General features: G+C 41.9%; 1 protein-coding gene across 12 annotated transcripts in view; it reads left to right on the top strand.

Moving 5' to 3' along the window:
- LOC116862662 (tubulin polyglutamylase TTLL5) overlaps positions 1–27099 on the top strand; it is a 144955-nt gene that overhangs the window by 41409 nt on the left and 76447 nt on the right. For all 12 annotated transcript variants that reach the window (XM_032850023.1, XM_032850024.1, XM_032850019.1 and 9 more), the window contains exons 10-15: positions 9594–9695; positions 11447–11538; positions 12318–12425; positions 22753–22834; positions 24399–24460; positions 25836–25930. In XM_032850023.1, coding sequence (XP_032705914.1) covers positions 9594–9695; positions 11447–11538; positions 12318–12425; positions 22753–22834; positions 24399–24460; positions 25836–25930 — 541 coding nt within the window. The remainder of the gene's footprint in view (positions 1–9593; positions 9696–11446; positions 11539–12317; positions 12426–22752; positions 22835–24398; positions 24461–25835; positions 25931–27099) is intronic.

The following is a 27099-nucleotide window of genomic DNA, read 5'->3' as shown; positions in this document are numbered from 1 at the left end:
AACACTGGAGGCTACTGAAGCTCCGTGGTTCTAAACTCTTGTTCCTTGGAAAGGAGGGGGAAGCTAAAGTCTTTCTCAGTTCTTAGGGAAAGGGCTGATCCAGGCATCTGAGCACACCAGGCCTCCTAGCTCTAATCAGCTTTTCATAGGCAGACAGTTTTCTGTCCTGTTTGTAGACACACTTGCTCTCAGACTTTGAAGTAAAGGCTTAAAAGCTGAATCCCCATACTATGTAGATCAAAAAGAAGGGAAAAGATACCCTTTCCTCCTGCTCAGAAGTATAAGATGCTGAGGGGTTTCCATTTTCTAAGTCGAGGTACATGAGCTGACCCTCTTGTCCAGCGTGAGCTTCTCCACCTCCTTTCCTCCCTGCCTCCTCACCCCATCTTGCCTCCTGTGCCTTTTGCAGGAACTGATTATGTCCTGCCACAAAGTGAACTTCTTGAATAGGGAAAAGACCTCAAGGTTACACCCACTGTTTCTCAAGGATGCCGTACCAGCATCTTCTGCATATTATTCCGAAGACCTTGCACTCACGCTATCAGTAGCCCTCTCTCTTGATAAAATTGAGTGTAGCTTTCAGGCCTCACTGGTTCAGATATGAAATGAGAGTACTACAACATTGGTTATAGAACTTCCTACAGATATGCGAGTGCTGTGTCTACCGGGTGTGTGTGGGAAATCAGATCCTCTGAATTGAGTAACTGTCTTCCCTCACCCCCAGCAGGGACTGAGTGTGTGTATGTGTGGGTGCGTGTGTGTACTTTTTTTCCCCCACCAGAATTATTTGGAAGAGAGTTTTTTTTTTTTTTTAAGATTTTATTTATTTATTTGACAGAGATCACAAGTAGGCAGAGAGGCAGGCAGAGAGAGAGGGGGAAGCAGGCTCCCTGCTGCGCCGAAGGCAGAGGCTTTAACCCACTGAGCCACCCAGGCGCCCCTGAAGACAGTTTTTAAAAAAAAAACTCAGACCAAATTGAACCAAATAATAATAGGACTGTTCAGGGCTTGGGCTCAGTTAATGTAAAAGTACAGGTACATCTCCAGGCTTCACACAAGCATGGTGAAGTATGGCCTGTGCCTGGCATTGGTGAGGCCTGCGAGGCTCCGCTGCCGTTCACAGCCACTTCCATGTGCCCGAGTTCCTGTGTCTTAACTCACTGTGTATCTTGGCATTCGTCTGCTTCTTTTTAATCCTCAGAATCTGCTCAACTGTGTCATTACATTCAACAATAGTCCGTAGCGTCTCCAGATCTGCAGCCTCTGGTAATTTGGGGTCACGTGTGTTTTCTGTAGACATTGCTGAAGATAATCAGTTCGGGATGAGATTACTAGGCTGTTTTACTTTGAGGCTCAACAAGGAAAACCATAATTTTTCCTGAAGAGAAAGCATTGGCAGCAAATTCAATTGGCTTCCTCTTTAGAAAAGAAGGGCCTTCTCCTGTGTCACTCCTGTTTTGGGCCCCGAATTAATGCTTAGGAGACATAGAGATTAAGTGCATTTCCCAAGACTGTTTTGTAAACTAGATATTTTGTGTCAATTCTTGACCTTTTTAAACTTATTAAGAAAAAGACCAGAAATAGTTTCTTTTTAGATTAATAATTTCCAGTTGTCTTTGTTGTTTTATTAACACAGAAAAACTGTCATTGTTTTCCTATACATGGGCAAACTATGGAGATGTTTAGAAAAAAAACTGGGTTCCTCGTTATTTGGGCCCAGCATTTTTGCCCCAAAGGTTCACCCTGTTTTTGAGTTTGACAAGTGTGTTCCTGCTTTGCCCCAGCAGGGGACACTCAATTTCCAGAAAGGGATACCATTCTCTACCAAAATGGTGTAGATTCTTTTTCTTGTCAGAGGTGGGATCCAAAAAGACTTTGTCCTGGATTTTACAGTTTTAAGTGGATCCAGTATGTGGTCTAAACGATTTGATGAGGCCTTTTTTGAGACAGAGCTAATAGGCACATTTTCACTACAATGGGAAAAATAAAAAGTCAAAATTGACTTGAAAACCAAGTGTGTTGTCAGACACCCAAAGGTAGGTCGCACTGGCAACTCGGGGGCAGCAAAGGTGCCCATCCACAGAACTGGATACTCCCATCCACACTGGAAGGTGGGAGGCGAGGGCAGTGAGAAGGTCCGTCAGGCCCTGCCTCTCTTCTGCCTTAGCCGCATTATTCAACAGGAATTCAGAAAAGACCCCAAAGCATTTGTAATGCCTTTCCCTTCTTCCCCACCCCCCAGTTCCTTCTTCAGTAGCCTTCCTTGCTAATTAACACTGGCTCCGCAGGGATATTTACCTTTTCTCTGCTGGATTCCTGTGGTTTTGAAAGAATTCAGGTACTCGTTGGTTGCCAAGGAATTCACATTACCTCACAGGCTGCACACTGTCCAGAATCTGCCACAGCATTGAGGGGGGTGGGGGGCTGTGGAGACAGCATCGAGGGCAAGAAAACCCTCTCCGGTGCTCATTGTCACCCTCGCTGGCAGGCCTCTGCTGTTTGTGAAGTTTGAGTCATTTCTGGCTCCGAAGACCAGGGATCAGGCTGGTAATCCCCTCCCAGACGGCTCCGTGGGGCGCTGCCTAGTCAGTGCAGCGCGCTGGCAGTCTCCCGCCTGCAGCTGGTTGACAGCAGATCAGAGAGCCCTTGGGCCTCTTGTTCTCGTCCATAAGATTTGTCTGGGTCAGGCCAGGATGAAACCCAGTGGCTCCTGGCATGGCCGCCGGAGGTGCTGTCTCTTCATTCTCCGGGCCTTTCTGGCTCGGAATGGCTACACCTGCCGCAAGATAATTCAGGTGCCCCAGCCAGGGGCTCCACGGGGCTGGCTTCCTCTTTCTTTTGTACTTTTGGACTGAAGGTTTGTTAGACGATGTGGACTCTCAAAGGGGAGGGGCTCACTGCCCTACTTCCAGATTATCTCTGACTCCTGCTATTCTGCTGTATCTGTGAAGAACAACATAGGTTTTGAATGGAGGAAGAGAGTTAAAAGGATTCCACTAAGTCTGTGCTTTCCTTCCTGTTTTGGTTCCACACTGGTGACGTTCCTGGGACAAGCAGCTCGTGTGCAGTTTCAGTTCATGCTTGTCCAGTAGCTTCTATGTGCCTAACACAGGATCCCTTCCCATGGACACTCAAGAGTTTTAGGCAGATCGTTACTGTTGTCCCCATTCTCATGGAGAAACATTAAGAAGCAAAAAGGAAATGTAGCTTTTGACTTCAGAATTCATTATCAGGGGGCACCTGGGTGGATCAGTGGGTTAAGCCTCTCTCTTCCGCTCAGGTCATGATCCCAGGGTCCTGGGATCGAGCCCCACATCAGGCTCTCTGCTCAGCCGGGAGCCTGCTTCCTCCCCTCTCTCTCTGCCTGCTTGTGATCTCTTTCTCTGTCAAATAAATAAATAAAATAGTAAAAAAAAAAAAATTCATTATCAGAACAAAGATTATGTATTTCAGTGTGGTTTATAAAAAGGCGTATACTTTTCCATCGGTGGGCTGTAAAATAGTAAACAGAGTTTCAGATTTGGCAAAGAAGTCCAGGCTACCCCCCTCTCGTATTTTTTATTTTTTTGGTTTAAAGGTCAAGGCTGTGAAATGCTGTCGTCAGAGCTTTTTCTAAATTTTGATTTCATTAAGAGGGAGGTTCAAGACTCAATTCATCACTTTGATTTCAGTATGTGCCAGCATAAGTATTTGCAAATGTGGTCCTGGAGTGGCTGGTGAATTACGTTTTTTAGGTTGTGGCTAATGAAGAGCTCGCGTTGAAGCTTGCAGACCTAGATGGGTTGAAATTTGATATGTGAAGTTCTAAATCAGGGGTCACAAACCTACAGACTCCCAAGGACATTCACTGAGAGGGAGCATGAGTGTGAGTAGGGGGAGGGGCAGAGGGAGAGAGAATCCCAAGCAGACTCTGCCTTGAGCAGAACTCGAGGCTCCATCTCATGTCCCTGAGATCACAACCTGAGCCAAAATCAAGAGTTGGACACTTAACTGATTGAGCCACCCAGGCACCCTGAGAATATCTAGATTTTTATTGAGAAGCTTACTTCTGTTTTTAGACTTTGAATTTTGAAACCATTTCAGACTTCTAGAAAAGCTGTAAAAGTAGCGCAAAGTTATCTTTTACCCTGCATGTAGAGATCCCATTCAGATTTTGCCATTTGTCCTAATAATGTTCTCTGTAACAAAAGCCTCTGAGCCCGGATCACGTGGTTTATTTAGTTGTCATGTCTCTTTGGTCCCCTTTGGTCTGGAACGGTCCCCTCCGTCTTCCCATGACTTTTATGACCTTAGCATTTGTGAAGATGACAGGCCAGTCATTTTTTAGGATGTTCTTCCATTGGAATTATCTGATATTTTTTCATGAGTAGACCCAGCTTATGTATTTTTGGCCAGAATACCACAGAAGCGATGCCATGTTGTTATTGCATTAAAACTGATGGCACGCAATAATGATTTATTGGTGTTTGGCCACTTGGTTAAGGTTATGTCTACTAGATCTGCCTGCTGTAAGATTACTTTGTTTTCCGCTCTCTCATTAATAAGTGTCTTCTGAGGAGATTTTGAGACTACGTAAAATCTCATCCCTCCTCTCACTTTAATTCAGTGATTTTACTATCCATTGATGTTTCTTGCCCGAGTTATTACTAGGACAGTTGCCGAATGACGACTTTCTGATTCCATTATTCCTTTTCCTTTTAGTATTTGGCATTTTATTCCAAGGAAGAGCTGTCTCTTCTTCCCGTTTATTTATTCATTTATTTATTTATACCAGTGGACACTCAAGGACTCCTCTATTTTATTTGATGGGTTATAATCCTTTATCATCAGGATTTATTTTGACATCATATTGTCTCAGATTTGGCCAGTGGGAGCCCCTGTAAACTGGCTTTTGTGTCCTCTCGTTTCTTTGAGCACAAGATGTTTCAGGCTTCTCTCATTCTTTCTGCAGCCCAGCTCTGGAATCAACCATTTTCTCAAAGGGGCACTAGTTGCTTATAATGGAGAACAGTATTTAGAAATCAAGATCCAAGAGCTAGATAATCTTATTGCTCTGGGATATCTCTGCTTTCAGGTCCTTGAAATGGGTAGACCAAGGAAATCTATGTTTGTGTATATATATATATGTATATATATATACATGGACAGAGACACACATTGCCATTTATATTTATTTTTGTATCTGTTTCCATACGTTGAAAAACAGGAATTTATATGAATACCTCCAGTTCTTCAAAACTACAGAGTTCATTTGAGACTTTCTCTGTCCTTGTTTTTTATCTCTCTTCTCCAACAGTGAGAAATCTGACTCTCTTTATCTTCAACATATTTATTTACCCAATTCCCTTGTGTGTAGCCAATCTCTGGACCTCGTTGTCCACGGTCTCCCACAGATGCCCTTCTTGTGTGGACTCTGACCCTGTAGGGCCGCCATCCTGCACAGATAACCTCTGTGTACTGCATGTGGGCTGCCTTCCTATGCTGTCCTCCATCTTCCTCCGTATCAGTCATGGCTGCAGGAAGGAAGGTCTAGTTTTTAAACACTGGCCAAATCATCCAGGTTTTTTGTTTTGTTTTGTTTTTTTAAAAACAGTTTGTTTTAAATCAGAACTTGATTGGTAGGCTGGTAGAACCTCTAGTCTAGATAATACGAAGGAGATGTTGGGAACTGGTGACCAGAGATGAACATGGTCTTTTAATAGGGGCTTTAGTGAGAACCTTATCATTTTAGGAGGGAAGAGATGAGCATGCATACACCTATGTGGCCTTCTACATTCCCCATCAGGCTAAGCAAAATAGAGTATGGCTTTTGGCCCTTTTGGTAACTTTCCACCGAGCCTAAGTTTGTTTTTGTTTTTGTTTTCTCTAATTCTCACTTCTTACTGCTTTTTATGCTCTTTAGAAGCCACTCTATGACACCAATAATCTTGTCCTTGCTGGAGTTCAGAATATAAATTCCTCAGGGAAAAGGAAGATTAGGACGAAGAAACATTGTTAGAGATGCAGTCCGATTGAAAAAAGAAGTGTGGAAATGACAGATGAGTGGAGTACCAGGTTACTCAACTGGCAGGCTTTTGCCAATCTTTTCATGTTGTCGATCAAGTTAGATCAGATCATCATATCAAGGAGAGATGAAAAGCCTCTTTCTCTGAAGCAGAACCTTTTCCCTCCCTCTCCATTCTTTTGGAGGGAGAGGATGGCAGGAGGTATGTCACTGTGAGGTAATGTCTGGGTGAGGCAGGCAGGCCCCATGGGTCCTCTTTGCATTTCTTAAGAATTCAGAGAATGACTGTCTCCCATTTGATTGGGGAATGGCTATAGAAGGAAGATTGGGATGCATAGGTAGGGTTTACTTACCATGGAGTGACATGGTTAGAAGTTAGGTGATAACTACTGGAAGTTTCTGAAAAATCAGAGGTCCTTCTCACGCACAGACATAATGGACATCAGACCCTTGTCCCTTAGCCATACTTGCCTGGTCAGCATTTTCTCTTCGTCCACATCCTTCTTCCTGTCCTCATGTTTGTTTATTTTAATTTCGGGGTTTTTGGGGGTTGTTTTTCACTTTTCTTTCTTTGGCTTTCATATATATCCAGTACAGGGAATTAGGAAGCGGAGATAGTGGGTGGGTGAGAAGAAATAGAGAAGAGGAACATTTTTAAATGCTGCCCTTTAATGTGGTGGAAATTCATGTTGACTTCATAGTCTGAATAAGCATATGTAAATAATTTGTAAATCATATGAAAATAAACTTGTGGCCTTCCAGGATTTTTTTTCACACACTTGGATGTGCCTCTTGGGAAAACCACTTTAGCGAAGGGTGATATGGTTATGGCGGTATGTAAACAGGGGTTGATACTTACCATAACCATTCGACTCAAGTGTCCTTTTGTTGATGTTGCGCATCACTGGAAAGTTTTCTCTTTCCCTGGTTACTTCCTTCAGAGGCACGTATATTTTATACTTCGGTCTTCTTTTGGCAGTAGTCCAGGGTATCAAATTGCTGCTCTGTTTTCAGTGGGCTCCATGTTTAATCCCTCCGTCTTTTGCCTTCATTCCAAATTCAGGAATTAGTCTCCTACACGATGCTCATATTTAAGCTGTTCTTGCAGACCTAGGCTTTGTGTGCTGTTAACGCTGCCATTGTTATTTCTTAACATGAAATTTAAAGATCAGCTCTGGTATTTCTGCAGATGAGTTTTAAATCTATATAACCTTATGCTGACAGTTTTTTCTTTTTGCTTAATGTTGTCCATAGAATCCTATGGTGCCACGCACTGTATCCACACCAACGGGGTGTTTCTTGACCAGCTCATGCCCTGTCATCCACAGCATCCCACACACAATTTCCCAGGCATGGGTAACTCTGTTTTCATTTTTCACCCTTCCTATTGGTCTAAGGTTCTGTAAAAGTAGCAGCAACATGTGTTGCAGAGTCAGTGTAGGGGGTGGGGAATATTGATGAATTTATTCAAGTTCCATTCTTTGAACTTAATGTTACTTATGGAAATTCAGTGTGTTATTACAACAGCCAGATCTGCAGACAGCAATATGGAGGGTGAGAAAATAATTCAATTTAGGGAGAAATGATTATTTCAACACTGAACCAGATATATATGGGACAACAACATTGTGACTAAGAACATGAGTTTTAGAGTTGGGACAGCCTTGGTTTCAATTCTGGGGTGTGCTATTTATTTTTTTTTAAGTTTTTATTTAAATTCCAGTTAGTTAACATACAGTGTAATATGTGTTTCAGGTGTTACAGTATACGGATTCGACACTTCCAAGCAACACCTGTGCTCATCACAACTAGTACCCTCCTTAATCCCTCCCCATCCTTCACTGTGTAGAAGTTTTTTATTTTGATGTAGTCCCAATAATTCATTTTTGCTTTTGTTTCCCTTGCCTCAGGAGACATACCTAGAAAGAAGTTGCTATGGCCGATGTCAAAGAAGTTACTGCCTGTGTTCTCTTCCAGGATGATTTTTATGGTTTCAGGTCTCACGTTTAGGTCTTTAATCCATTTTGAATTTATTTTCATGTCTGATGGAAGAAAGTCTAGTTTCATTCTTTCACATGTGGCTGTCCAGTTTTCTCAGTACCATTTGTTAAAGAGGCTGTCTTTTTCCATTGGATATCCTTTCCTGCTTTGTCCAAGATAAGTTGCCCATAGAATTGTGGGTGCATTTCTGGGCTTTCTGTTCTGTCCTACTCATCTGTGTTTCTATTTTTTGTGCCAATACCAGTACCACCCTGTTTTGATGACTACAGCTTTGTCATGTAACTTTGAAGCTGGGAATTGTGATGCCTCCAGCTTTGCTGTGCTTTTTCAAGGTTGCTTTGGCTATTCTGGGTCTTTTGTGGTTCAGTACAAATTTTAGAATTATTTATTCTAGCTCTGCAAAAATGCTGTTGGGATTTTGATAGGGATTGTATTAAATGTGTAGATGGCTTTGGGTAATATAGACATTTTAACAATATTTGTTCTTCCAGTCTATGAGCATGGAATGTCTTTCCATTTCTTTGTGTCCTCTTCAATTTCTATCATAAGTGCTCTATAGTTTTCAGAGTACGGATCTTTTAGCTCTTTGATTAGGCTTATTCCTGGGTATCTTACTCTTTTTGTTGTAATTGTAAATGGGATTGGTTCCTTAGTTTCTCTTTATGCTGTTTCATTTTTGGTGTATAAAAATGCAATGCATTTCTGTATGTTGATTTTGTCCTGAGACTTTACTGAATTTATCAATTCTAGCAGGTTTTTGGTGGAGTCTTTTGTGTTTTCTATGTATAGTATCATGTCATTTGCAAATAGGAAAGTTTTACTTCTTCCTTGCCAATTTGGATGCATTTTATTTCTTTCTGTTGTGTGACTGCTGTGGCTAGGACTTCCATTACTGTGTTGAATAAAAGTGGTGAAAGTGGACATCCTTGTCTTGTTCCTGATCTTAGGAGAAAAGCTCTCCGTTTTTTTTCCCTTTGAAAATGATGTTAGTTGTGGGTTTTTTCATATATGACCTTTATTATGTTGAGGTGTATTCCCCCACTAAGCCTACTTTGTTGAGGGTTTTTATCAAGAGTGGATGTTGTAGGGGCGCCTGGGTGGCTCAGTTGTTAAGTGTCTGCCTTCGGCTTAGGTCATGATCCCAGGGTCCTAGGATTGGGCTCCACATCTGGCTCCCTGCTCAGCGGGATACCTGCTTCTTTTCCATCTCCTACTCCCCCTGCTTGTGTTACCTCTCTCACTGTGTCTCTCTGTCAAATACATAAAATCTTTTAAAAAAAAAGGAAGTGGATGTTGTACTTTGTTAGTGTAATTTTGGACAAGTTACTCAATTTTTCTAGGTTACCCTTTAGTTTTTATATCTACTCTAAAAATGAGATATAATATTATCTACTTCAGGACTTGCTTTAAGGAATGAATTAAATACTATATATGAAACACTTACACCATGGGAGTGGGCACTTACCAAGCACTCATTATTTGTTAATGATGTTAGCCTCCTTTTATGAATATCACATTGATCCTGAGTTCTAGACTGCATTTCCTTGAACCCCTGTTCCTGACATTTAACTTACGTCCTTTCTGTCAGGTTTGCAACTGTGAGATATGATCAAGGAGCCAAGAACATTCGGAACCAGTTTATGCACCTGACAAACTACAGTGTGAATAAGAAGAGTGGAGACTATGTCAGGTACCAGCTCCGTCTGAGCCAACATCCGCCTGCGGGTGTGGTGCTTGTGGAAAGTCAGCTCGCTGTCCTACATTTATCTTCATGGAACCTACGGGAAGCTGTCGTCATCTGGCACATTTAGCTCCCGCTTCTCCGTCGCTTGCCCTCCCTGTTAGAGTGTCGCCTTTCTGTACCAAAATATGCCTTCCCACATTTCGTCTTCACTGTCTTTCCTCACTTCACTTAACGGGTGGGAATTTAATAGGCATATGGAACTTTTTAGAAGTCAAGAAATGAGGTTATTTCAGCACTTGGCAAAATGTATCAAAAGCTTTAAAAATATTGGTACCCTTTGACCCAGCATTTCCATTTCTAGGAACTTAAGCTTAAGAAATAACAAGAGATGTGCACACAGTTTCAGAGAGAAGAACGTTCACGACTATACATTGTCAGGTGGAAAAAAACAGATTGCCTGACGCTACTTGCAGTTTAATTTCTTTTTTGAATATATAAGATAACTAAAGCTGTTTATGTTTGCCGAGGGGGAGAAGATAGAAACTAGAAGGATATATACTAAAATGTTAGCAGTGCTTAACTGTGGTGGACGGGATTATGGGCGGGTGACTTCTGTTTTCTTCACTGTGCTTTTATGTATTTGCTACATTTTTCTGAAGTAAATACTTGTATGATTGGGGGGAAAAAAGTTAGGAATAAATTAAATGAAGAAAGAAATGAGGCCATCTCAGAAAAAGATTCGGTGGAAGGGAGTGCCAGCCCAGCTGTGTGGAAATATTCCTTCTGCTCTGTTTTCTTTCATCCTGATAATTTTGCCAGAAAGTGGAAAAATAAAAAAGAAACCCAAACAGTTACTTTCTCCTCAGACTAAAAATAGGTGTCTAGAAGGTCCAAGGAAAGAAAGAAAAGAATCTGGAAGTGATGGCACAGTTGCCAGAGCTCTATAGATTTCATGGAGTGTCCTGTGACCAGTGTTGGGAATGGCTGAAGATACTGTATCCTTCACTCTGGAAGATGAGCAGACGCGCAGCTGGTGGGTGGTGGGGTGGTGGTAGAGAATGAGGGGGCAGCTGTGAGACATGGTCACACATTGCAAGACCCTTCCGGTGGTCATGGCAGTGTACTCCATTTGCTAGTCTGCTGCTCTGGCCGTGGGGTACTTCATCGCTTTCTTGTTGCCTCAGTGCCTTCTCCCTTCAGTGTTACCTCAGAAAGTACCAAAAAAAGACCTGTGTCTACCGCTAAAGAGGAGGGAGCTTGCTTCAGATGCTAATGCGGTTCTGTGCTGGATTAGCTCATTAAAATGCTACATGCTACACTACCGTAAGCTCATTAGCCCACAGACTCAATTCTGGTCTGAAAATGGCATTAGAAGTTGTTCTGTGGGCTCGTGGGACATTTACCTCAAAGACTAGGTTAGTATCCCTGAACGTTTCACTTTATTAATGTATCCACTCTTCCGTTGTTAACATTCTTCCAATACATTTCTTCCACCTTTTCATGATACATTATTGTTTGCTTAAAGAGGAATTTGCTGCCTTCTCCCCACCACCCCAATCAGGGAAGCCATATGCATTTTCATTTCAATGGTAGATAGGGCGTATATATGACAAAAAGGACCAAGAAAACTTGCTGAGTGGAGGCCAGCAAAGGGAATGTTTTCCTAATGATTAAAAGGACAAGTATTTGTAAAAAAGTCTGATCTCTACTGCCAGGCCTATTTGCGTGTGTGATCTTGATCTATTCCTTTGTTTCAGCTGTGATGATCCAGAGGTGGAGGATTATGGGAACAAATGGAGCATGAGTGCCATGCTTAGGTATCTGAAACAGGAAGGCAGAGATACAACTGGTGAGTACCAGGCCTTTTTCCTTGTTGACCTCTCTTCTCTATCTAGCCTGCCCTGGCCTCTCAGCATGAATCACGCTCTTTTAGTTCTGACTGTGTTGCTGAGACATCTGATGGGGTCACTCGTGGTGCTGTCAAGTTTTCCTATCCTGTCCAAGATGGAGAACAGGCTTTCCATGAGCCCTGAAATTCCTTTTCTTATTTCTAGTTTGGAAGGCACACTAAACCCTTAGCCTTTAGTGAGTTAATCCTTCTTGAGTGTTGAAGTGCAAACTGAAATACTTTCTCCATATTGGCCCGGGGTGCAAATTCGTCCATGTTAATCTCTCTCATTCATGTTGCTGAGTTGGAGAATGAGCAGTGTCAATATGAGCTCAGGGCTTGGCGTCAAAATGGACACTATTGCTGAGCCTCGAGCAGGGTGGGAAGTGCGCAAAAGGCTAACGCTCAGTCCACAAAGGGGAGAGTGATAGGAGAAGGCCGAGAAGGGGGGAGTAAGGCTTCTTTCCCATTCCATGTCTATCTTTTGTTGTAGCAGGCCACTCGAGCACAGTCCCCAGCACCTATTTTCTGGCCTGTGTCAACTTATTCATAGATAATGCCTTCTCCAAGAGAAGCACAACCACCACCTAGAGACTTTTTGGAACGAGCACACATGCTTTTATAAATCACATTGTGTTCTGGAATCCAGTCTTTCTACTCCATGCATTATAGTGTTTCTTCCTACTTCTTCTTCTACTGTTCCTACTGCTGCTTTTTCTTCTTCTTCTTTTTTTTTGTAGCATTGATGGCCCATGTGGAAGACCTGATTATTAAGACTATCATCTCTGCTGAACTAGCTATTGCTACAGCCTGTAAAACCTTTGTTCCTCACCGCAGCAGTTGTTTTGGTAAGGAGATTCAAGAAGCTTAATATGTTTTATGAAAAGGGGCTTGGGAAGTTGGGATGGGATCCTGGGGTAGAGAGGCTTAGTGATTCTGTAGGAGTAAGAGGTGTGTGGTGGACTTTTCTTTCTAGGCTCACATAGCACATGAAGGTCCCACTGAGAGGCCAGTGGTGAGCTTACTTGGAGGTCCCCTGAGGACTCACTAGCTTTCTGTATGGGAGGCAGGGGTTGGAACCAAAGTATGGGTCTCTTTGTCAGAGAGCAATCAGAAAAAGCCAGCAATAGGCTGTACAGGAATCCAGCTCTAACAAATATATTCCAGAGCTCTTTGGCAGCCAGACTGGGAACCGTTCCAAGAAGCTCTGGCTGGTACCAGTATGTGCTTTCTCCCAGTTTCCAATGACTCCTCCTTTTTGTTTTAGTCTTCTTTCTAGTGGGTTTCTCCCCCTGGCTCCCTTTCTTCTCCTCCTCATCCTCCTTCCGTCTCCTTTTGTTCCACCCATGACTCCCCAATTGCACAGAGAAGGAGTAAGAAATAGTTCACAACTCCTAGATCAGGAAGCCTGTTGCCTACTGACCCACTGGCTGTGACTGGCACCAAGGGTGCCTGCGCATATTTGCTTTCTGTGTGGATATGAGCTCTTCAGTGATGGCCAGAGCCAGTGTCTGTAAAGTCCACGAGGCTTTCAGCAGGTGGTAGGCTTTGTTAGTAAAACACGCCGGGATCATTGCTGGGGGGGTATTTAAAGTAGTGCAGTAATGAGGATATACAGCATGGCTTGCTTGGGAGGCAGGGTAACAGGAAAGTAAAGAACATGGGCGTTAGAGCCTGAGGGAGTTAATTTAAAAGCCATTCGTTTAAAAGCCATTCTCTTACTAGTTTTCTCATTTTCAGCATGTTACTCCAGTCCTGTTTCCTCAGCTTTAAAATGGCAGTAATGATGGTACCTACCTCCCAAGGGTACTGTGGAGATGAGATGAGATTAGATATGCAAAGCAACTGGCCTAATGTCTGCTTCTCAATTTGTACTCAATAGAAATTATTTCTTTGTTATTTTTATAACTAGAATTAATAATTCTTGACCTCTTTCATGGATTATCATAATAGTCTGTACTTGAGGGACACTAAACAAAGGGAGTTGTTGAGACTCTGAAAAGAACATAGATTAACCAGGACCTGAAATTATATAGGAAAAGAAGAGGTTGTGACATCTTTTCTAGATGTAATTATGTTCATATCTTGTAAAACCCTCACATGGCTCCTTAGGCTTAACTAGTAAATAGAAACTTGACATGACTTCAAGGCTTCTAAGGACCTGACCCCAGCTGCATATTCTAGAAACTTCTAGAATTTTCTAGAAGTTTCTAGAATCTCCTCTTATATTTCATAATCCAACTACACCACTGAGCACTCCATGCCACTGTGCCTTGGTATAAATTCTGCTATCCTGTCTGCCTGGCACACTTCTGTTCATATTCTAAGACTCAGGTTCACCATTGCCTTTTCTAGGAACCCTTGCTTAACACAGTGCCCTGTTGTGTCTCCTTTCTCGCGCTGTTTGATCCTTTGTTCTGTTGTGTTCTTTTCCTATCATATTGTGATGGTTTGCTTACACATGCACTTCCTTGGTAGTCTCTGAGCTTACTCTCTCAATTCTCAGTAACCACTGTGTGTCTCCTTCCCCTCTTACCATCTTTTTGTCAAACAGACCTTTCACTGTCTGCCTAGGCCTGCCAGGTCCTTCCCTTCCCTGTGTCTTTGCACCTGCTTTATCCTGTGTCTGATAAATTTTTCTCATGTTAACTTTACTTATTGATTACCAACATCTTTTCAAGATGAAGTCAAGTGTCAATTCTTTGGTGAATTTTTCCCTAAAATTTCCAGTCACAGTTAGCCCTCCCAGCCCCCAGCTTTCCATTCATAATCTGCAGTGGTACCTGATTGTCATCTGGTACCCATTTATGTGTCTCACTCCCCTCCTGGACTAGAGGCTCCTTGCAGAAAGGAGTGGTGTCTCCCTGGTTTCTGTTCCTGTTGTGCACAATAGCATTGTTTTTGCTCTTAGAGGATGTTCAAGAAGTGTTTGTTGAGTGAATCATTGGTACTTGCTTTTTTGCCCTTTGGTGGCCTGATAGTGGGCTTCTCAGTAGATCTGGTTTGGTAAGGGCCTAGAGCTCTTAGCATTATTCTAAACTGTTTGAGCAAGGGGTGATAGAACATATTTTCAACTTCAGAAACCTCACTAGATTAAAAACTTTTCCACATCTACTTGACTCTTATATGAGGGTAAATTTCCTGCCGTAAAAATCTTTGTTGTAGAAATAATCATAAGCTGTTCTGAAGGTTTCCTCTTCTATTTGTTTTATTACCTGATTGCCTTTTGGAAGCTTGAGAATTTCTGGAACTTAGTGGCAGTAGAGATTCCGATATGAAATAAGTAGTGACTTTCTCTGACTCAGTGAAATACCCCTAAGTCCATTTCATCATCCCTGGGTCCCCCTTCCCCCTCCCTCCTCTTCTTCAGCTTTAATAAAGTGAGTGCATCTGGAGTTTTTTAAGTTGTTGACTGTCTTGGCTTTTGTGGTTCTAATTCCACTTCCTGTCAGCCCTGGGATTTTGTGTGCTTCGTTAACCTCCCTCATCAGATATGATTCTGCATACGTGTGTATATTTATGTGAGTCTCTCTGGCTCCCACTGACTCCTGCAAACTTCCCCTGGGGTTTAAGTTACAAGGAATAAACTGGGTTTGTTTTTTTTTTTTTCTTCCTTTCTTTCTTACTTGTTTTAGAGTAAACAGGAATTGAGAGCTTCCCAGAATAATTTGGCTCACACAGAGCATTGGTGCTTTTAGTGGAAGCCAGTAGTCCAGTGATAGGGTCCACTACATTCTTTCAAGTCGTGGTTTCACACGTACACATTAAGGATCTTGACCAGGAGCAGCCCATTTCTATCTAAGCGTTTCTGTCCTTATGATTTCTTTCCCACTCTACCACCTGTAATGCCTGACGATTGCTTTTGGTACTGCCAGTATTCTGTTCATCTGTTTATCTATGCATTTAACTTATTTTCAGTCCCTGCTGAAAGGCATAGATTGTAAGTGTTGTTCTTCTCAAGCTGGATTTTACATGGATGATATCTACATACACCTGCATTGTATTATTGGTATTTAAATGTAGACCTAGGAACCTTTGCAAACAATCTAAGACTTAGCCGTGTAATGCCTTCTCATAGATTATACATCTGGAAAGGACCCCAGAGAATAATTAGTCCATAAAAAGAAGTTGAGACCTGAGAAACTGGAGCCCTTCCTGAGGTCCCAGAGCTCATGAATGGAAGAGCCCACATGAAGGAGACCCAGCCTGGAGGGCAGGGGCCCACAGGATGGTTGGCTGTCAGGTCATCTTAATCATTGGACTCTTGACTTACAGACTTTTTGATGCCTCTCCCAATAAAATAGATTTTTTGGCACTCTAATTTTTATTGCCTTCAAGGTTGTAAAAATATGGTACCATGTGAAATGTATGTGTAAACAGCAACCCTTTAAGTATGCTTAGGAAATTGGCACTGTGACATAACTGGCAACGAGAATGGCTTTTTTGACCAGTTGGAGAAAACCAGCCAAGAGCAACAGGATGTTAGCTGTCCTTTACAGATGCTGCTGCTGACAGCAGTTTTATCTCTGTGTGAGGACAGCTAAAGTAACAGGCTAGGAGCCTGGTCCTCTCCTGCTTGGGACTCCTCTGAGCCAGCTGCCATGCCACTTGTAGAGGCGATGTGGCTGGCTTTGTTTAGGTTAGAGGTCAATGACCTCTTTGCTCGGGATGATCCACGCTCAGTACACCTCTGTCTGTTGAATGAATGCTACTTCGGCCTTCCATTGCTCTTATCCTAGACCATTTCATAGGGTAAGCTGACATTCTCAGAGGGTGGGTGTCCATAAATATTTGTGGAAGGCACGAAAGTGGGCAGCATACATTCCCCAATTATGTAAACTGCTTGACCATCACCAATAGAAGTCAGCAAACAGTTCATTTTTCTTTCTTTCTTCTTTTCTAACAGTTCACTTTTCGAGAGAGTCTCCTTTCTGCTTTATTCTATGCTCCTCTTCAGGTGGGAAGGGAAGGGAAGTTCACTGTGGAAGGTTCGGGGGAGGAAGTACCTACTGTTGTCAAACACTTTTCATTGGTTATTCCCTTTCGCCCTCTTTTGAGAGTTTTGTTGGTATTTGTTACCGTTGGTTTTATAACAAAGACAAGGGATTCGGAAAGGTTAAATAATCTGTTCCTAGGTCATGCAGTTAACAAATGGCCAAGCCAAGTTTGGGAGCCAGGTCTCTCTGGCTCTTTCTCCACTCACATAAAGACAAGTTCTGATGAGTCTGACCACTTTGGGCACATCCCATATCCTGGATTCTTCTCCTGCCCTCCTGTAACTAGATCTCAGGAAAAATGATATCACTCTCTCTAGCCGATCAGGCCTGAAAAAGGCACTCTTTTGGCTCTCATCAACAGTACTGAGTCCTAGAAACGGCTTTCAAATCTACCTTTACATATGGTAGCCAGATACCATGTCGATGTATTGGACTAGTTAACAAATTGGCTCTGGGCTTTCTCTTTTATTTAGCTCATTTTCCTGTGGGATCTTGATTTGCTTTTTTCCAACTTCTCCTTCTGGACCCCAGATAAAGACTTCCTCCTTAGGTTTTCAACTCAAATCCAAAGCCAAGGTAAAAAGAATTTCTTTATACAATAGCATTTGACTGACAGTGCAGACTGGCTAATGTCAGCACTTTCCAATGACTCAGGATTGCAGCTGCAGCCAGGGCTTTGTTTCTGGAGAGGGTGAGTGGATTGATTCCACAATTAGTGGTGTGACATGTTTAGTAATCTTTTAGGCGTTGGATGTGTTATTATTTGCCCTATCAAATCTTTTTTTCCCTCCCTTCCTAGACCACCCTTTATCAAGTTTTTTAAAAAATATGTCTTAATATGTAAAAATCTTAATAAAAATGCCTCTTATTGTCTTTATGGTTACTAGCTTTATTATGAATATTTCGAGTCTTGTCCTAGGGTTACTTTGTGGGAGTAGCTACATATTACTTGGTCTTTTTCAAAAATCATACAGTATTTTTTACTTAATTGGTTTTCTTTTAGCCTTTTCTTTTTCTTTCTTTTAGCATTTCTTGATTGCTTCCTCTTCCACCTTTTTATGGTGTAGGCTGCTTGTAGTATACAATGAATGAGGCATGGCTCTATCCTCCGGTGGTGGGGAGGAGCAGACATGAAATGATAAACGACAGTATAGAGAGTAGAGGGACTCGGGTACTCTTGGAATACACCAGAGCTACCGGCTATGCCTAGGGGAAGCCGGGGAAAGCCATTTATAACAGAGGGAATAGGATGTGTCCAGCACAGTGTTCAGACACAGTGTGACATTTTTTGAAGTGGGAAGCTCACTATGATGAGATAGAGCCTGCATGGGAAGGGGTGACAGGAGAGGAGATATGGAAGTAGATTGGATCCTGATTGTAGAGGACTGACATGTTTAAATTTATCCTGTAGATAACAGACAGCCACTGGAGTTTTTTGAGCCCGGAGAGCAGTAAGATTATTATTATTTGCTTTCATTTTTATCATGATATGACCCAAACTGGTAAGACGGAATTACAATAAAAGGAATACTGTACAACGTGACCAGAAGTAACTAAAATCCTGCAGGAGCCAACCTGACATCAAGTGTCTGTTGTTGGGGCAGTTCACAGTTTGTCTCTATCTGACAGATTGACATCTTAGAAATTCTGATAGCCATATGGAGCACGGACTGCAGCAGGGAGAGACTAGTCCTAGGGAAATGGATGGGGAGGTAAGAAGTATGTAGTGATAATATAGACTTAGCAATCCCACTTGTAGCTGTTTACCCAAGAAAAGTAATACACGTTCACACAAATACCTATACGTGAAGGTTTAGAGCAGCTTTATTCATAATCATCCAAAATCGGAAGCAACCCAGTTGTCCATGAACTGTTGAATGAACGAATAGGTTGTGGTATATCCATAACATGGAGTAAAAGGAGTGGACTATACTGTTGAAACACAGTAACGTCAATAAATCTCAGAAGCACAATGCTGAATGAAAGCAGCCACTCTCAAAGGCTAATACCATATGATTTCCTTTATTTGACTTTCTGGAAAAGGCAGAGATCAGATCAATGATTGCTGGTGGGATGGGGAGTGAGAATTGACTATAAGGGGGCATGGGGAGTGTCTGATAGAATTGTCCTTTATCTTAATTGTGGTGATGGTTAAGTAACCATATACATTTGTGTAAACTCATCAGACTACAATTGAAAAGGGTTTTGTTGTATGTAAATTATACAATCATTTTATTGTCTCACTTTAAAACAAGAAACAATAACAGGTGGATGAATCTCAGAAAGGCTAAATGAAAGAGCCAGACTCAAGAGAGTACACACGGGATGCTCCCGTTTATAGGGCTTTCTGGAATGGACAAAATGAATCTATGGTGAAAGAAAGAAGAATAGTGATTATCTGGGGGTGTGATGAGGGGAAGCAAGGTATTTACCAGGAAGGGGCATGAGGGATCTTTCTGGAATATGGAAATGTTCTCTATGGGTTGAGATGAGTGTGGATTACATGGATGTATCCAATTATCATGCATGATCATATTGTACACTTAAGATCTGTCCCTTTCATTATATATGAATTATATGTCAAAAAGGAATTTATATGACTGGATTAAAGAGAAGTAGAGAAGAGATCTGGTGACATGTAGGATTTGGGACGTGGTGAAGAGAGTGTTTCTAGCTTTGGCGACTGGCAGATGGGGTTACCATTTTCCAAGGTGAAGAATAATGAGAATTCAAACAGGTTTGGGGGAAAGATTACAAGTTATGTTCTGTTGAGGTTGAGTACTCATGGGATATCCTAGTGAAGTTATCTAGAAGGCGATTGGAGTTATGGATTTGGTGTCCCAGAGACACTTGACTAAAGATAGAGATTTGATTGTCATCATCATCATATTAATTGCAGCCATGAGAATATATGAGATCACCCCAGAAGAGAAGTAGAATTGAGAAGGAAAGAGCCCCGAGGATGCCGCCCTGAGCAAACCTACCAGTGAATAGCTGGGCAGAAGAGAAGGTGTGAAAGGGGGAGGAGAATCAGAAGAGGGCAGTGGCCTGGAACCAAGGGAGAACAAAGTTCCAATAAGTAAGGGGTGGTCAACAGTTTCAGATGTTTGGGCTTCGCAGTAAGGTGGTCTTTGGTGATCCCAGTGAGAACAGTCAGTGACTGTTCTCTGACACTGACTTAGAGAATGGGAGCAAATCCCTACGGGCTGGGGAATGGAATAGGCTGTAAGAAGGTTAAAGCAGCTAAGTGTAGATCGCTTTTACAGGAAGCTGCATTCAAGAAGTAGGGAGAAAAGGGCACCGGTGTGAAGTAGAGGTGGTGCCAGGCTTCCCCTCACTTAGTCACGAGAATATTTTCAAGTTTGTTTTGATTTGGCTGGGGGCTGAAGGAAAACATCTCATGAAAGAAAATTTTCCTAAGGGAACATTGTTGAACAAGGTGGGAGCAACAGTTCTTTGAAAATACTTGCTCTTCTGTTGTGGTGAGGACAAGAGAGAGGAACAAAGAAAGTAGCTCTCAGAGCGGGAAAAACCTAGTTTGCCTGCACCCTTTAATGACAGGAACACTGCTATATCTCATCCTGGATTACCAAGTTTTCAAAATTCTAGACACTGGCAAAACACACAATATTGAAGGTGAAGTTTAATATTCTCAGTGCAACCTCCTTTTTACCTTTTAAAATCTTAAATGTCCATGAAAAAGACCAGTCATAAGTTAAAAGGGTCCTTATAAGGACTTTGTAGCCTGTCTAGGGCCCAAATTATTTTTCTTAAGCTGAGTTGATTATTTTAAGAGATAAACCTGATACAAATGCTACTTTTTCATACCATTTACCATTTCCCACCCCCCAGACCCCCTTCCAGTCCCAGCCTCTAAGGGGAGCTGGGCTTGGCTCTGGGTTGTAATGCTGTCCCAAACTTAGCCCAAACTTAGCTCTTAGATGGTAGTAGATCTAAGCCTTGTGCGCATACAGGTGCAGTCAGAGTCAAAACTGATTTGAGATTGTTAAGCCCTGACGGGTTTCATTCACCTGAGTAAACATGCAGTTGGTACTATAAAGGGCATTTTCTCTCTTTGGTTATTTTATTTTATTTTTTTCTTCCTAGAATGTTAGTTCTCAGACTTTCAACTGAGATACTTGGAATTTGCCTCTTAATTTGGGAAATAGTCCATGTGTTGGCTGTTTAATGCAAGGTGTTTAAATGATGGGGCTCATGGGTTGTCATTCTGATTTTAGCTTGTCTCCGTTTCTGGTTGTTTCCGCAAGTCTGGTCACTCTGTGCATCAGGCAGTATTCTTACCCTGTTCCTCATACTGTTATTATTAATAATATTACCACTTTATGAAACAGTTGAAGCCTGTATAATCCCACTTGTGTAAGGTTAACATGAGCTTGTAGATTTAGCAATTTAAGTTTTTCTTTTTAAATGCCTTATTGAGCACCATATCACAAAAGATTCTTCTTTCAGATTAAAAGGGGAATATTCTGTAGGATGACTGAAGATTAGGTAAAATATTTAAGAAGAATGTACTGGCCATAAAAATTATGAATTTGTTACCTACAAGAGATAGGAGCTTTCTTTTCTTTACATTTTGAAGTACCAATAATTGGTTCTTGTGTAGTTACATGAAGGAAAATCCCACCTCACACTCTCTTTTGGTTTGAGATTCATTTTGCAAGTTAAATTGAATCCTGAATAAGTACCATGGAAGCAGATTCATTCATGGCAACTTTTCCTGTGAGAAAAACTTGAATATGATTGTGTAATCAGTGTTGCATAAATAGGAATTTTGGGTTTAGCGTTACTGAGCATACAGGTACTGACAGGTGGTGATTAATAGAGAAAAATGAAAGGAGAAGAGAAATGATGTCCCCACGTGCCACAGTGAATAAATGGTAGAGTCATGAGAAGGAGCCAGGTTTCTAGATTTCCCTTCTAGGATTCTTGGTCCCATATCAGACTTCCTGTTCAAAAGACAGTCTTGGGCACCATCTTTCTAGAAACTGACACTTACTTTTCTGTGTTCTTGAGAGGATTAAGAAATGGGGAGAATCCTTCTTGAAGTAAAGACATTTGTTTCAAAATGAGTTTCCAGAAGATCCATGGTTGTGTTCTATAGGTGTGAGCTGTGGCCTGTGACCTCTGTTTGAACTGTGAGGAAGCTCATCTTTTCTCTTGGAAAGAAGATGTAGACAGTTTATTTGAGGGACATGGAGTGGGAAGTTTGAGAATGAGTGGGACTTCTGAAAGTCAGATGTATTTGATGTGTGTATCCCAAAGAGGACTGTGGAGAGGGTCTCGTTAATGATAAGAGTGAAGGTTGCCGGCTGAGGTTCCAAAGTTAGCGTCCTATTATCCCTGCATCCTGGGTGAAAAGCCAGCTCATGTTCTTGCTTTACTTTTTACAACAGTTGAGGAATTGGGGAAGAGAATCGGTAAAGAAACTGTGAAAAGGAAACCAGAAACCATGGAAATTTGGTCTCTGGCTCCTTCCCTTTTTCAGTGATATTAGTGGTGCAGGATGGCTTATCACAGTCCTGCTCTGTCTGGCATGGGTTCCCTCCTTTCTCTTCTTTCTATATTGGGCCATTGTACTTTATTTTCTGTCTCCAAAGGGAAATTGAAACCATAGGAGAGGGGAAGAATAAATATATTTTACACTTAAATATCTTCTTGACCTAGGCTGCAAAAACAAGATACTGGTTTAGGAAAATGTAGTGGAAGGGCCCAGGGAGATTCCTTCAGGAGATTTTTCTGTTTCGGAATATGGGGGGACAATCCAGAACAAACTCAAAGCAGCTTTGAAGCTTTGATGTTGGATGCCTTTGTGGCATTCCCATTCCCAACTTTTTTCTTTTTTCTTTTTTTCTTTACCCATATGCACAGCAAAATCGTGCTTGCCAACTTTTACAGGTCAGGTCACTTTCTGTGTAGAACTCAGGAATGTCAATAGAGTGGATGATAAAAGCAGTGGAATTTTATAACATTATCTCATGATCTCTAGAACCTGATTAATTTATTTTGAACTGGAAAGATTCTCTGCTTCTACTTCCACTCATTACTTATACTCCCCAAATTTCTATGCCTCTGGTGGGAGTTGATTGGCTTCAGTCTTTCAGATTTTTGTTCAGTTGTAACATCGAAAATGATCTTGTATGTTATATTGTATTTCTAGAACTCTATGGCTTTGATGTGCTCATAGATTCTACTCTGAAGCCATGGTTGTTGGAAGTAAATCTCTCCCCTTCTTTGGCCTGGTAAGTAGTCTGTTCCATCAACTGGAAAAGGACAAACCTTCAATGAATAGCACTAAAAAAACTTTTTAAAAAAAGTTGTTTCTCTTGGCGCTAGATTTTTTTTACCCTAGTTATTAGATAGAAATGACTAGAATTTCTAAATTTGAGGGATTTGCGACATATGGTTAACCTCCAGATGGTAACCGTGTATCCCTATCTTACTAGTCAATTTGTGATCTGATAACTGTCTTCTTGAGCGTCTAAGGGATGCTTCTTGTGTTCATTTTTATTTCCAGTTCTCTCTCTTTCTGTCTTTTAACTTTGTAGCTGTTCTGCCAAGGCTAAAGAAATACATGAGATATTATATTTCCTTTATTACTAAAGGTTTGTACAGGTTCAAATCCACATATACTGTAAGGTATAGAGCTGGGCCTAGGGTATTATATATATAATGTTTGGTCCTTTTACCCTTTCTGTATTCTGGTATGCATCTAAGATTAGAGTCTAAAAACTTCAAAACAATCTTAAAATTTTTAAACCCATCATTTAGAAGAAGGAAAGAAACATATTTTTTCAATACCAGAGAAGATTGTGCTTATATCTGCAGCTGTAGCCAGAGTTTCTATTAGCCATACACTTCTCTAAACAGCTAGAGAACCCTAGAGATTTATGCTACAGACCACCCAGCAGCTGCATGTTTAAGGATGAAAAATGTTGGCAAAATGCCAAGTCATCAAATAAAGACAGATTAACTACTTCGTGGGGTGGGAGTTCAGCTTCAACCCAGCAGTAAGGTATAGAACTAGATCTCACAGAGATGCTTCCGATGTTGGGCTACTCTTTTGTTAAGTCAGCTCTTAGCAAATTGCCCAGCCACGTACGTCCTCTGATGTTAGAGATCCCCGGAATGATGCACTGATCCAGCAGCCAAAGTAATCTGGTTCATGGAAGAATACCTCAACACCAAAGCCAACATGGCAGCCACTGGCACAGCGAGCGTCCAGCTTTCAGTTCATGTTTGTGTTTCCATGTGGGTTCCTGCTGCATCATCTGGTGATATTTTGGTATAAGTTGTATTTTTTTGCCTTCATTCGCAAGCCTAAAAGCTTAAAAGGATTGATTTAGAACAGAAAATGAAGCCTTAAAAAATGTACAAAGATGACCAGAGTTTCTTCTCTTGCATGTGAATGTGATTTGACTCTTGTAGCAGTAAAAAATAATTTGAAGGATGGACACACTCATAAAAGAGCATATTAAAGGTCTAAACCTCTAAAGTCTGCAGTGCTAATGATGCAGTGTTCTTGTACACAGTTTGAATTGCACAAGACCTTCTGGAATAAAAAGATTGCATGTCAGGGAATCAACTTTGGTGCTGGACCTGCCCTACAGAGGATGAGTTTAGCAGTGGGCTTTTATTTCAAGTATTTTTGCCCAGATTTCTTTTTCTTTTTCCATGGGTTTGGTATGCTTGATGTGTTGCCTTTCATCGACATTTGGAAGCTCTGCTATATTGAGGCCCATTAGGGGTACCTCTTCTGTTAATTTCTAACATTATCGATTGGCCTTTCTTTCTCTCTTCTATTAGCGATGCACCTCTGGACCTAAAGATTAAAGCCAGTATGATTTCAGATATGTTCACTGTTGTAGGTGAGTAGTGGTGTTTTCTGAAGACTCACATAAAAGTTAACCAGAGCATCCATTTTGTCGGGCTTTCTAGGTGTTGCCAATTGGCAGTTCTAAGCCATGCTGAGTGTTTTGTACTGAGAAATTATATTTTCAGGCAAGTGTTTATATGTTTTTACTCCCCCTGGCTCCATCCTGTCCTGAGGCTGAACCACAACTAGGGCTGAGAACTAATTCCTGGGGCACAGGAATTACAAGCCGAGAAAGAGCCTTAACCAAAGGTCTGGAGACAGTCTATTTTTTTCAGAGCTGGGAGAGTGTGACTGACTGAAGAAGCTTTGTTACAAAGGAGAGTGGCTCTGTTTCCACTAGGCAGTCTCCTCTCCGCTGGTGTCAACATGGTGCCACCACCCCCCCCCCCCCCGAAGTTTTAACTGAAGGAAGTCCAAGGAAGAAATCCCTTTTTTAGCAGATAAGCCAAAAACTTTGAAATGGAGATGGGCAATTTTTTTTGTGGGTTTGTTGTCGTTTCCTAAGTACTCTACTAAGGCATGACAAAACACATTTGAAATGAACTAGTACTTGGTGGACCAGCAAATGCTGTAAAACTTAGCCACTCTAGTCTCCCTGGATGGGAGTCTGCTTCTTTTTAGGAAGCAGGTGAAGTGAGCACACACCTAACTGCTTAAGCCGTAAATAATCTAAGAAGCCCACTTTGCCAGGAGACCATCTTCAGCTGTTCTAGGAGTAGATTTTTTTTTTTTTTAAGATTTTATTTATTTATTTGACAGAGATCACAAGTAGGCAGAGAGGCAGGCGGCGTGGCGGGGGTGGGATGGGGAGAAGCAAGCTCCCTGCTGAGCAGGGAGCCTGATGCCGGCTGCATCCCAGGACCTTGGGATCATGACCTGAGCCGAAGGCAGAGGCTTTCACCCACTGAGCCACCCAGGTGCCCCAGGAGTAGATCTTGTAACAGGACAGGACCCCTCACCTGCTCTTGGATTCTCCCAGTAAAAACAACATTATTTTCCAGTCACCCTCTAGGAGGCCACTTTAAAATAATTTGTTTTTATAAACAACTGTGTATTTTTAAATGGTGATTTACACTTTTTACTCTGAAATTCATCAAAAATCCACATCTCTTTTTGAATCAGAATCAGCTCCCTAGCAAGGAAGGTTGATTTATCTGCATATTTTCCATTCTCGTGCTGTCCAGTTTTGGTGGTTTGAAGTTCAAGTGGAGTGTGTGTCTGAGAGAGCCATGCCTCATCCTTCTGAGGATAGATCTCTAATATTTATGACTATGAAACTGACTTTGTATCTCTAAAGAAAAGGTACAGCTAAACCTGCTAATTTCTTAGAAAATGGTAGGTTTTAATGTTTGCCATTCCCCATTCAGGATTTGTGTGCCAGGATCCTGCCCAGAGGGCATCAACCCGGCCAATTTATCCCACCTTTGAGTCTTCCAGGCGAAACCCTTTCCAGAAACCTCAGGTAAGCAAATTCAGCAGCAGGGAGCCCAAAGAGGCTTACTGGAAAGTGGTAGCTGATGTAAATGAGTGAGCTGAAGCGCTACAGATATGACGTCACTGAGAGCAGGAGAATTTGGGGATCATTCCAGACAGGAGGCAGTTACATTCCGCTGTGGCTGATAGCATATGCTTTCATTGCTTTCAAGCTAACTTACTGTCTGCTTTTTGTTTTTCTTTTCTTTTGCCTTTTTTCATTATCTGTCCTTTTTTCTTTTTCTCTTTAAGAATCACCTGCTCTTTTCCCCAAATCGATATGCTCATAAACAAGGCACAGAGAGGGAGCCGACAAATTCCTAGTCGTTACTCTGCTACATTCTTTCTGATCTTCAGGCTAGCTTTGTGAAAAGATGCTTGTTGAAAGAACATCTTTTCTACAGGTGCTCAGTGATCATGAGGTGTTAACTGAGGTTCAGTGAGATCAACGCCTACAGAATCCTGTGTGTGTCTGAAACGTCACTTGATCAAGCGTCGCTCCCATCTTTGTGTCCTCTGCATCTGTGTTCCAGTTAAACCAATCAGCTCATTGTTGTGCCTGCTCGGTCCATCATCTAATCCATCCCTGCCTGTCTAGACCGGGCTAGTTTCTACTATGTTCTTTGCCTTTAACATTTCTTCTTAGCTAAAAGATCCACCTTCCTCCTCTCTTCCCATCTAGATTGATGACCTTGCCTGCTCAGAAGTCTTGAAATCATTTCCTATTAAATCCATCCCATTCTGGCATGACTCCAGTGCATGGTTTTGGCATTCATTGATTTGTTGCTTTGACATTGTCCAGTGTTCCTCTGCTAGACTGTAAGCTCTTTGAAGGCAGAAATAGCTGCTTCTTCCCCCTGCCTCCCCTTTCCCTTTCTTCTCCCATCCATTGATTCCTCCTCCACTTCTCCCTTCTCCTGTCACCACTCGTTCTGCGTTTTTTCCTTTAGCTTGCTGGTGTCATTTTGAGTAGCGCTATTTCTGTCTGCCAAGCTTGTCACTCTTACTTACACAGCTGTATTTCTAAGTTTTCATTAGAACAGGGTGTCCAAGCTCTACTGCCTAGAGGGGTTGCGGGCAGACAATGGGAATGGGTAAGAGGGCCGGGTACAGGACAGCTGGGAGGAAGGGATGCAGCTGTGCTGGACTGGAGCCTGT

Source organism: Lontra canadensis, unplaced genomic scaffold, assembly GCF_010015895.1.
Source record: "Lontra canadensis isolate GAN:19392208 unplaced genomic scaffold, GSC_riverotter_1.0 scaffold292, whole genome shotgun sequence".
NCBI lineage: Eukaryota > Metazoa > Chordata > Mammalia > Carnivora > Mustelidae > Lontra > Lontra canadensis.
Note: the sequence above shows the minus strand (reverse complement) of the source record. Positions and strands in the feature narration are given on the sequence as shown.